General features: G+C 35.0%; 1 protein-coding gene across 1 annotated transcript; it reads left to right on the top strand.

Moving 5' to 3' along the window:
- On the top strand, window positions 1-9,480 carry LOC144449332 (thyroid hormone receptor beta-A-like). The gene is made up of 5 exons (XM_078139854.1): window positions 1-67; window positions 2,944-3,047; window positions 4,351-4,489; window positions 7,271-8,383; window positions 9,242-9,480. The coding sequence occupies exons 1-5, from the start codon at window positions 1-3 to the stop codon at window positions 9,478-9,480; spliced, it is 1,662 nt and encodes a 553-aa protein (XP_077995980.1).
- The last annotated feature ends 3,278 nt before the right edge of the window (window positions 9,481-12,758 follow it).

Raw genomic sequence — 12,758 nt, 5'->3', positions numbered from 1 at the left:
ATGGCGGCTGCCCAGCACACCGTTAAGGTGAAAGAACCGAAAAGAAAGCCAAAACTTACTGGCAGAGGTAATGTGACATTTAATTATCATGAGTGATACTTTTTGTAAACTTTATTTTGGCGTTATGAAATTGTTGTTGATTGTAAATGCTTTGTTTCAGCTTCGAAGTTCTATGTACATATATATCACTACATGTAGTAATATTAGTATGTACTGACTTGAAAGGATTTAATACCGGCTTTAATTTATCAAGTAGGTTGCTGTGTTCTGTTCTAGAAATGATTATAAAATGGATTGACAATTCCTTGACAGCTTATTCCCCCCCCCCCCTTCAACCTCCATGTTTATAGTTCAACAGATGTTTGTATTGTAAAACACGTGTCTCACGAACTGACAGTGACAAGTAATTAGTATAACATACTCTAGCACACCACTGGCAATGTGTACAGAATTAGAAATAAAAGTGGTAGTTTGCTGTTGATTGTGCAAATAAGATAAATTAATTGCTAATGCAAAACCTGTCTCCTTATGCAAACAAAATCTTTTGTTTTAAAGAGCATACGCTTCTTTCCAGTCGTTAACCACTTTTTGAACAAATCCTTGTCGATATAAAAAAAAATATTTCACTATTTTTGTTAACATCACAAGTTTAGCTGCTTACCTATGACATAACTATGCAAATTAGCTGCTTCCCTATCACATCACTATGCAAATTAGCTGCTTTCCTATCACATCACTATGCAAATTAGTTGGGTATTTTCACTGCAAACATAGAATCAACAACTTGACCTACTTTCTGTATGTAAACATGATTGATCAGAATGTTTAGAACTGTATTGAAGTTAGTTTGCCATTGGATAATTATGAAACATTTTGAAAATAATTTATTATTGTAGTTATTGTTGTGTTCATTTGAAACTGATATGGCCGAGAAAGAAAGATTTGCTAACTGTCGTCTGCAGCATATGAACCTGATGCCAACACCAGTCCACCATTATCAATGGTGATCAGAAAAATAAAAGACAAAAAAATAATGAAACTTTTAGTACTAAATGGCTAAGAAATGTCTTTTCCAGCCAGTTGTCAAAGGATTTGGAATGGAAATATGCCTGCTATTCTCCAATAAACATCAATAAACAAACGCTATCATTTGTGACGTTTTACATGAAATTTGCATAACAAATACTGATAAGTACATGTACCAACATCAAGGAATGATAGGTTGCAGGGATCAAACAGTTGCCCACTGATGTTGGATGACCTAAATTATTTACACGATGACATTTGCCCTTTCAGTAGGAAATTGCTACGTTGGTGTGTACATATGTAATAATACTAGAACCGGTTGCGATTCATTTCGCCCCAATTTCAACCTTGGATTTTTTCTTCTGGATTTTTTTTTACAGAGAATGGGTATTTTTTTGAACAAAGTAACAGCAAAAATTTAAACAGTTTACTAGCATTTCTGAGGTGCATTTTTTTTTTATATCTGAATGGCATTTCACATGGATTAAAGTTATTGGCTGTTTGGGTCACTTTTAACTATGATAGGGTTAATGTTACCGTTGAAATTCACAGTTCACTGTGGTTGAAGTCTTTATAGATAGCTAATAAATACATTATTTTCTCATGATACAAGTAAAAAATTACTAGGGATTCATTCTTTCATATTTTGATGCTAATGAATTTTAATTAATTTTTAATGAAAAATAAAATCATGAAAGAGAGAGAAAGAGAGAGAGAGAGAGAGAGAGAGAGAGAGAGAGAGAGAGAGAGAGAGAGAGATGGAGAGATGGAGATGATAGCAGTGGGGCGTTGTGAGAATAAGATCAGATATATTGTTTTGTTGCTCTTTATTGAGTTAAAAACACTGATTTCATATACATGATGCATCGTCCTTGGTAATTTGGCGACAGACCGGAATTGTCAAAAGGCGTAGTCAGGTACAATAAAATAGATAACTATCACAGATCATGTTTGTTTGGCTGCCTTAAATATATGTAAGATTAGCAATAAAGTCATTAATTTTAAATTATATTGTGATGTAAATGACAAGTTTTCACCCATTAGTAATCCATAAAAATTTTCATAAATTGTACGATCAATGAACTATGAAAATTAATAGAAACGTAAAGTTGCAACTGGAAGACATTTTTGAAACTGTGTTTCTTTAGATATCATGACTTAAATCATAATATCATACACTTGGAACAGTATTGAATCACCTGTAGGTAACATATTTGTGTAGCTGTACAAAAGCCGTCACATAGTATACACACTCAGTGCATTGCATGGACCCCAGCAATCTGACTTTAGAGGGTGTTTAAATAAAATATCCTAGTATCAGAAGTTACCTATATACATGTACCCAACAGTACCTATATATAAACCCATAGTATGGTAGAGTAAATCCACACCAAAAAATCAGTGCCCCAATGCAAACATAATTTCAACGTATACTATTTCTGGATACAATCAACTTCTCATTATCATGTACAGTGTCTAATTATTGTCATGTTAAATATTTTCAGTAAATAAATTGTTGGCTGTGTGGTTGATGACATTTATTCTCAAGTTACAGCAAGTGCAGCTTTTTATGTATTTTTTATTTATTAATCTTTCATATACAGACACCATTTCAGTAAAGTCGTATCTGCCTATACAATTGCATAGCAGATACAACCTTTCTGCACTGACGTGACGATATATTGAGAATAAATTGGAGTTGTTTTAAGCTAAGTAGTTTTGAATGAAAGTTTAAAGAGTTTATGCCTGCAGCGCATTCAATGCTAAAATTCTCATGAATATTATTTCAACTACCCAGTACTAAACATGTAAAATATAGCTTAGTAACTACTGGAAACTAGAATGACATTGTGATATATTATGTTACCAAAACATTTCAAATTTTTTAAGACTGTTAATATACCTCATATCCTCCAGTTACAGATAATTCAAGTGAAGATCGAGCATTGCGACAATGTTGGGTTTGTGGTGAAGAATCCTCTACATATCATTATGGCATTGTGTCATGTGATGGCTGCAAGGTAATTATTTTTAAGGCAGAATGCACTTTAGAGTCAAATTTCCTTGAAAATAAAAGTTCTTGATTAAAATCCCTCCAAACTTTGCCATCTTTAAACTTGTTCTTGGTTTGTTTGAAATAATAAAAACAAATTTTGGGGGTTCATTGACTTGTTTTCAAAATAATTGACAATCTGTTTTTACCCCATAGCGATAACACAGTATTTGGTGGCCATATTGGATTCTACGGCCATATTGGATTCTACTACCATATTGGATTCTACGGTCATATTGGATTCTAAAATGGCTTAATTTTGATATCATCTTGACCTCTATTTGAGATAGTTGTACCCAGTCTTGTCCAAATGTTGTCCTTGAACTTTAACTACCAGGTTCCCATTTGACTTGGGCACAATCATGATTCAAAACTTTGACAAAAACTGTAGTCATTCAGGTACAAACGACATCGATGACAAATGGCATCATCCCAGCAACCTACAAATTATAAGCCAACCACTCTAACCGTTTGGTAATCATAATGTTTTTAATAAGCTCGAAACCACATAAAAATAATCATATTCTAGATAGAAAAACTGTTGAATAATACAGAAAGTTGTTTTGAGTTTTCTAAGATAGACACAAACTATAACAATTATCACAACATGTTGATACAACAGTATTAAGCTATAGAATGGAGGTTGGTTTAATTAGTAGTCTCATTGAGGAGGCGTCTCTGAAAACTAGTTTATTTAGAGGTCCATGAACCTGCAGTGCTGTTTTGAGACTTCCAGTGTTTACACTATGTTGATCACAGGGTGATTACAGTCGCACAACAGAGGAACCGCTATCACCCACTTGTGTAGTATCTCATTGAAGAACAATAGATATAGTGTGCATCTATCTAAAGTAAACCGAAGGCTGGATTAGCAATGTTGTAAGACACAGTTCAGTACTGCAGACTGTAAAACTGGAAATTCTTTTTGAAGACTTATTTTCGCTTATTTCCCTGGAAAACAAAAATAAGTAGTGACTAAAATATTTTTATGTACAATGTGCCAGTCTGGTAATTAGTAATAGTCTTTGAGAACTATATGAAGACTGTAAAATCACAAAAATTTCTAATGGTGAAAATTTGACATGCTATGACATGCAACAGTATCTTGTGACACACCAAAATTTAATGTTAACAAATCTCTTACTGTGGGCACTCACAAAAAAAAATATCCCTTTTCTCAAAATATGTTATCATTTTGATCTGTAATAAAAATTTGTCATTAATCCTTACAACAAATCTTGTTGTAAAATTTTTTAAAATTTTGTCCGCAGAGCTTCTTTTCACGGAGCCAGTCTCTGCACACTACATATAAATGTGATGCCAAAAAATGTGTAGTAAATAAAGTTACTCGTAACCAATGTCAATACTGTCGATGGATCAAATGTCAAGAAGTTGGAATGTCAAAAGAAGGTGAGGAACTCTGTATATTTTATGCAATTCTGTGAATATATTACAACCAGTGTGCCCTGTAATGATAGCCAAATTTTGTTGTTGTGAGTCAAAATGGCATTTCTTGTGAGTCACCACATAGTAAGAGATAGAGGAACAGCAAATTTTGGTGCGTCACTAGAAATTGTGTGCATCAGTGGCACGTCAAATTGGCAAACTGATTACAATGGAAAAACAAGCTATTAACAGACTAAGATAGACACAGACTAAAAACTATGTGGTAGACTATACATAAGTGGGAGACAGGGTTATGTGGCTGTAATTACACAGTTAACCAAGGTAGTGTAAACACTGAATGAGGTTAATTATTGCAGGCACTTGAAGAAAACTTGGAAACTAGGAGTAACTGCATCAACATCCATTGATAATGATATGTACTGCATACCAACATGGTCCAATGATGTTTTTTTATGTCAAAAGTTAATTTAGAGCCTCTGGCATACTAGTATTTACACTGACACTCAAAATTTCAGGAGAAACACATAAATATGTCACAGTTTGACGCCACTTCATTTTAGTACATTTACAACAATGTTGGACCAACTGTATCTCTTAGTCTGTCTCAAACTGTGCTAAAACTACCTACTAGCAGCAAGTTTCTCTATTGATCACAGTGTAATCTTTCACGCCCTGATGTTTAATTGTAATCAAATTGTTGATAACACCAAGGCTGGTTAGTCACTACACAGATAATATGACACACATACACTCTCTCCCTTCACGCTGACGATAAACAAACAACTCCAACATTTGATGGTAAATTAGCAACTACAATCCAATATATCACTGCAACTTTGTTTATTATACCAGACACCGGTGATAGAGGGACTGTGTACCAGATTAGATATCCCTCAGTGTCGCTATCCTGAAGTTTCTACTTAAAACTCCACTGGTGAAATGTACACTAATTAAACATCAGGGAGTGAAAGATTACACTGTGATCAATAGAGTAACTTGCTGCTAGTAGGTAGTTTTAGCACAGCTTGAGACAGGCTATAGAGATACAGTTGGTCCAACATTGTTGTAACATTATTACACTGACATCATTCAAGTTAATGTACAGTATTGATTCACACTTTAAAATACATATCAGTGCATTGAGAAGTAGAATTTACAAGGAAAGGTAAACTGATTTACTTGGCACAATCTCTTGATAATACACTACGATGATGTGGATACTTGGATTTACACTTCCAGTATCGTTTAATAGGTAGCAATACTTGTGGATGATATATCGATTTGATTTGCAAGGTTATCAAACTGAAAAAAAACTAAAAATTGCCTGTACATATCCTTAAGTCACCACCAACAATAATTTTTTTTTTTTTTAAATACTAGCGGAAACTGTATTCCACCTAATTCTGGACTATTTTTTACAATGGCTGTAGATTTCAAATACCGCACATGTGCATACCTACAACACTACTCACATGTATTGCTGCCTAAAGGCTATAGAACCATATTGAAGGTGTATTGATGTCATCATAGCATGTTATCCAGAGCTAGATTTTAACTCGATAATTTGAGTTGAAATACTTACAGAACCAAAATTAATACATTCACTACATATCACTTTATGACCATTTCCTTTGTTGTGAATTAAAAAAAATAAAAAAACAAGAATAAAATTTTTTTTCTGAAATAATGGATAGATTACACACACACTACACTACATATTCCACCTGCTGTCTGAGCGAAATATTTATCTTTTGGCATCAGCTGATTTTTTTTCATTGATACATTCATTATTTATAGTCACATTCTCTCATGATATGGTAGAATTTTCATGAACGAAACATTATACCGGTCATGTTTTTTTCCACAATCTTCACAGTCAGATATTTTGAAATATTTATAACTGATATGATGTGTTCAATAATTCACGATATTTTGTCATCTATAATATGGTTGGCTTTTCAGTTATTGATGTGGTGATACTGTACATGTTTAAAATCTTGAAATCAATATTTATGTCAACAGTTCCATTTATATTAATATTCTCTGGAAAGAATTGTAAATATTTTTAGCTGATGTAAAATGCTAACACATTAACTAGTTCACAAATCAAAATTTCCTCAGCATACATACCGGTTATACAAATTGCTTGTCAGTTATCAATATGTTTGCTGCTATACACTTAAATAAAATCAAAATTCACTTTGACAACATTTGAAAGAACTGTGAATATTTATAGCTGTGATGTGAAATATATTCACAAGTTAACAATCAATATTTCCACATACAGTGCAGTTATTAAACCCAATGCGCAGAGGCAGAGCCAGGAGGGGGGCTATAGGAATGACCCATGTCTGTGTGTCCGTCTGTCTGTGTACAGCCATAACTCAGACACACACAGGTCAATTTCAACCAAACCTGGCACACCTGTCAAGTACATATGAATGTCACGGTCCAACTTATTTGAAGTATTGTGGAAAATACTATCAGGAAAGGACATCATAATTTATAGTTGCCACAATCAGCCAAGACAAAGAGTACCATGATGATGTCATTTCCTGTGAAGTTTTTCCACAATGCTGTTCAGGAAATCCCAAAAATGGCAGAAGTAAGTGCAGTGGTGTTCTTTTACTGTGACAAATTTCAACTTATGTAAGACATCAAAGTGATATTTTGTCACCCAAAATCAGATGACAGCAGTAACAATACAAGTGTACTAAAGACAGAAAAAATATGTAAAATGTTATGATTTTTCCTTTAATGAATAAAGTCCCTTTTTCTCTGTAGCATGTAAACTTGGACGACGGTCAAGAAAACTAAAAGAACAAATGATAGAGAAGGGTTTAAAACTACAGAAATATGACAATTCACCAGAATCATCATCACGTCCAAACAATCCCAGCAGCTTTCCTGAACAACCTGTGCTGCTGAAACAGGAGCATGTAACCCAAGAATATTGTACTTCAGAGAAGGCTCAAGGTTGCACTTCAGAAAACGTTCATATCAAGGAAGAAAGTTCAGGGAGCTCATCCAAAGACTATAGCTGCACAAAGGAGAAATCTGTTGCAGTTGAGAGTACACCAGAAAAGGCTCAAATCAAGGAAGAAGTTGTAGCAAGCTCATCCAAAGGTAGCTGCATAAAGGAGAAGTCTATTCCAAGTGGGAGTGCCAGTACTAGTAGTCAACCAGACTTAGATTGCTCAGAAACCAAGGATTTAGAGAAAACAGAACCCTCAGGACAGACGAAAACTTGTGACAGACCAAACAGCAATAGAACTAGAGGAGGTAAAGCACTCAGAAAAAGTCGGAAGTTGAAATGCCATGAAATGTCAAACGAGGATATCATTAATCAAGTGCTGAATGCTCAGATAAAGACCTTCACCATCAAACATGTCAATAAGAAAGATACTTTCATCAAGGACCGGGAAGAGAGAGCAAAGGAGGGACAACCCAGTAAAGGTCCAACATGTAGTTTCTTAGAAGGTTCTCACTCAGGTTCAGAAAGTCAGGAGAAGCCATCAGGAAGTGAGCAACCCAAAATTCCAAGTAATGAGATTTGGCAAAATGTTAGTGCGATTTTCAGTGATTTGATAGAGGGCGTAGTAGCATTTGCTAAACTCTTACCAGGATTTACTGAACTGGAATTGGATGAGCGTATGAGCATCATTAAAACAGGATGCTTTGAAGTGGTGACTATACGAAATTCTATGTTGCATGACCCTGTGATGAACACTATAGAAATTTATGGTACGGATATAAAAATGACAGTTGGAATGGCCTCATCGACACCGATGGGTGACTTTGTTTTGTCTTTGTTTGACTTTGCTATGAAGATCAACAGTCTTAGCCTAAATGACACAGAGAAGGCCCTGATATCTGCAGTTACTTTGATGTCACCAGGTGAGAGTAATTAATATTTAAATTAGTCTAACAAACACAGAGAAGGCCCTGATATCTGCAGTGACTTTGATGTCACCAGGTGAGAGTAATTAATATTTAAATTAGTCTATAAACAAACACTGAGAAGGCCCTGATATCTGAAGTGACTTTGATGTCACCAGGTGAGAGTAATTAATATTCAAATTAGTCTAATTAGTGAGATAGTGATTAATTGAAATTAATTAGTGAAAGCTTTAGGATGTTTTAATAGATTAGGATTAAAACATGTGTGTGAAAACAGTTGTTTGGCAGTGCTATACCACAAGTTCAGTGGTCCAGAATAAAAGAATGCTAATCGTAATGGTTCCACTGAAAAGATAACCTTAAATTGAAATATGAGAACCTTAAATTGAAACCCTAACCCAAGCCTTAGCCAAGAATCCAGGTATTTGAGGATTTTACTCTCACTTTTCCCAGGATTTTGCTCACTTTTCCCGGGATTTTGCTCACTTTTCCCGGGATTTTGCTCTCTTTTCCCACACTACACTGGTGCTACCAACCTATTGCTTTAATGAAACTATGGCCAGAAAACAGTCTCAAATTCTTACTGGGTTTTTTAATTCTTCCTGCTGTGAGATGACATCAGTGTTTTCCTCACGTGATTAGAACCAACTGGATGGGTTTGGCTGTCCAGTATAAGTATGATTTCCATATTCAACCTCACTGGGGGAAATTGTAAGCTAATTTTAAGTTTGAATATACAACCATTATACCAAAATGCGTGATAGAGGCAGAGTGAGAGCAGAATCCCCATATGATTGTACTCTCAAGGCTACCCTAGCTGGCCTTTAACACTTTCAATTCTGCTTTGTTTTACAGATAGACCAGGACTATCCAACAAAGGCATTGTATCGTCTTGTCAAGCGCTGTATCTGAGTGCCTTACAGCATGAGCTGAGTGTGAGTCATCCAGAAAACACAACCCTGCTCTCACAAATACTACTTCTACTTCCCAAACTCAGAGAAATCAATTGTGAACACAGTAAAAGACTGATGGAGATGCAGATGGTCCATCAAGTTCAGTTTCCGCCACTGCATCAGGAGGTTTTTAATCTGTGATCAAGAAATAACGCATGTCTGGTTAATACACCAATGAATGCCAGTATGCCCAGACAGTTCAAATCAGGACATATCACATGAACAGTACTAACACAGACTAGAAGTCAAAGTTGCTCAAAGTTTAATACTTTTGTATAGTCTGTTGGATGAGTTGATTTTAAAACTCAAATTCTGCCAAAGATGTTAGATTCTAATAAGCAAGTCGAGAACGGTTTTGAGCAGGCAAGGCAAATTAGGATCTTTGATGCCAAGTTCTTCAATTTATTATGAAACTGTGACTACAAATGAACAAAATTGAAACCTGTAATTTGTATGTGCTACGATGCCAATCTGAGCCATCACCTGTAGTCCGACCTTTGAACTCAAGTCTGCCTATCGAATAAATGATATTAACCTTTACATAAAGTTACTCTCAGATTCAAAATCATATTCAGATTCAGATTGGAATTGCAATATGAGACCTAAAAAATATTCAGCCTCAGATTCGCAAAAATGACACCCTATGAACTCAAAAATGATAATTTATTTATTTATTTAGTATGTGTAATCTATCCCTGGGGAATATTAAAAGGTACAATAATATGAAACAAAGAACAATAATGAACAGACTTAAACTATAGTACAAAGAAAACTCACCAATAATGGAACATAGATTAAAATAGATATTTAGAAAAAGTACATTCATATGTAAAGTTGTATGTATTTCAACTTTGAGGTGGATTTGATATGTTGAATAGCTGTTTAATAAATTTACCTAGAGCTATGGAAGTATTTGTCTGTAAGGTACGCCGTGACGGGGCGCCCTCAAACATCTGCCAACCATAACAGAGAGGAGGCCGGTGAGGGCGAAACGTCACGACGTATCTTACAGTCTATGGTAAGTATTTGATTGATCATGATTTCTTTGAACAGTTATTCTTCTGGTAGTGTATCAAAATTGGTTATGTTACTTTCACATTTTAAAAAAAGTTTTCTTCTTTGTCTGTTGTATAGAGGGCGCTGTAATAGGAAGTGTATTTCGTCTTCTACACTTGATGTGTCACAACATTTACATATTCTTTCATTAACTGGTATTTTATCGTATCTGCCTTTTTTCAATTTCATGGTCAGTCAATGTATGTTTGTTTGTTTGTTGATGGGTGTTTCCAATAATGTACCTCAGCAAGTATCCGAAGTGGTCAGTGACACAACATTGTTTTCCTATTTATGGTCAACAGACGCACGAATACAAAACTTGAAATCCTTTTTTTATGCACATCAAGCCATTTGGAAATGCGAGATTGCCAGTGTACAATTCCTTATTTCACAGATTATCATCGGGTGTCATCATCAACTTCTGGATCTGAGATCAATGGTAAGCTGAATATGACACTGAATTTGAAACGAGTCTCATATTGAATTTCCAATCTGAATCTGAACATGAAACCAACTTTATGTGCATGTGACATACTGTTATTAAACATTAGCAGTAACTGGTGCCAAACTGAGAATAATGTCAGGGAAATGAGTACAAAAACTACTTAAATTTTTGACTAGTTTCACATTTTAGCAGTTTTTTGAAGAAGTTATATTAGATTCAAATTTATTTTAACCATGAATACTGATGAATAAAAGAATACAACTAAAACAAAGGAATAAGAAATGCAAACACGATGTTAAAGTGGCTGTATGGATGAGGATCGGGTATTTATTTAACTTTCATTTTTGTTTTTTGACTGCACAATTCAATCTTTGTGAATAGATTAAACCACTATACAGTACACGTGACCTTGTGGATACCTGAGTGTAATAACATTTCAGTGTGTTATGTCTTTAATAGTTTGTCGATAGCTTGATTTCCATAGTAGTAACTATTCAGTACTAAACACACAAACAATAGAGGACATTAAAAACATGCAGTTCACAGGTTTAGCCTCTAAGATATGACATGACATGCCACTCCTATCAGGTAGCACTAACACTAGTACGAAGAGATTGGCTGATGCATGAGGGCGCCCCGTCATGGTGTGCCTTACAGATAATTTGAATGTTTACCTCCGCAATGAAATCATTACATAGTATACTCATCTCATCCAATTTTACTCAGATTGGATATTGAAAACCAGCACTCGTTTTGCATCCCGGGTTTTGCATATTTAGACGATAGAGTGCCACGTAGTCTGTAAGGTACGCCGTGATGGGGCGCCCTCACACATCAGCCAACCCCTCAGTGAGGGCGGAACGTCACAACGTATCTTACAGTCTAAGTAGCAAAATTTTCACAATGTAGAGTCTGGGATATCAAGGACCCCCTAAGAACATATGAAAGGGACTCTTTCATAATCAACTTTCTTTGAAAGATGCCACATTATGTTATCTTGTTTGTATTTTTAAAAAGATGTGTAATACTATATGGAATGTAAGACAAATTGGATAATTTATGTTTTTTTGTGTGAGTTCTATTTTTGAACAATTGTGTCAATTTATAGTATATAATAAGTATATCATGTGTATACTGAGGAAAGTATTTTATTTAGTTTCAATAAAACGTCATGGAAAGTTTGAGATGTGCATTTTGTCTTTTCATCTTTGTTTTTTGGATTTGGAGTCAGGCTTGTTGTCATAAAGTAGTATTTTTATCAAGTTTCATCAAGTCATGGAGTTCTACAGATGAAGTTAAATGGACCGTAGTTTATCCCTCATTTCGGTGCATTTTGTTTCACTTTGTTTGAGTTTGTTTTGTTTTGTTTTGTTTTGGGTTGCTGATAAAGTCATGTTTTATAGTAAAACCAATAGTAACAGTATAATTCTTGTGTTGCCATGTATGGCCAACTGTTTTTTTTAAAAAGTCAAGTAAAACTACACGTATCTCCCATATGAAGTGCGCCATCTACATACATGATCTAGTAGTTACATAAAAACAAAAGTTTTCTCCATTCTGAAATGCCTTCTTTGGTGGCGCACATCCTGACAGGCGGTCAATTCAAAATGGCGCATTCCATGTAGCAGGCCTGGGGTAGCAAGTGGCACTGAATGACATTTTGACACGTAGATCCCGGTGTCTTTGCTCGTAACCATCGCTCTCGTCCTTGAAACACAACTTTACCGTAAGTTAATCACATAGATCATCATCACAATTTCAAAATCCTTCTGGTGCTAGTGTTTTGTTTCGAAACGATCTCTAATCAGAGTACTCGATTTATTCTCACATGCATGTCATGTGTAGTCTGTGGAGTGAAAGTCATGATGTCAACGAAGAAATCAAATGAATAAATGTTATTTTATCAAGTGCCTAGGTT

Source organism: Glandiceps talaboti, chromosome 18, assembly GCF_964340395.1.
Source record: "Glandiceps talaboti chromosome 18, keGlaTala1.1, whole genome shotgun sequence".
Lineage (NCBI taxonomy): Eukaryota > Metazoa > Hemichordata > Enteropneusta > Spengelidae > Glandiceps > Glandiceps talaboti.
This window is presented reverse-complemented; position numbering and strand designations above follow the sequence as displayed.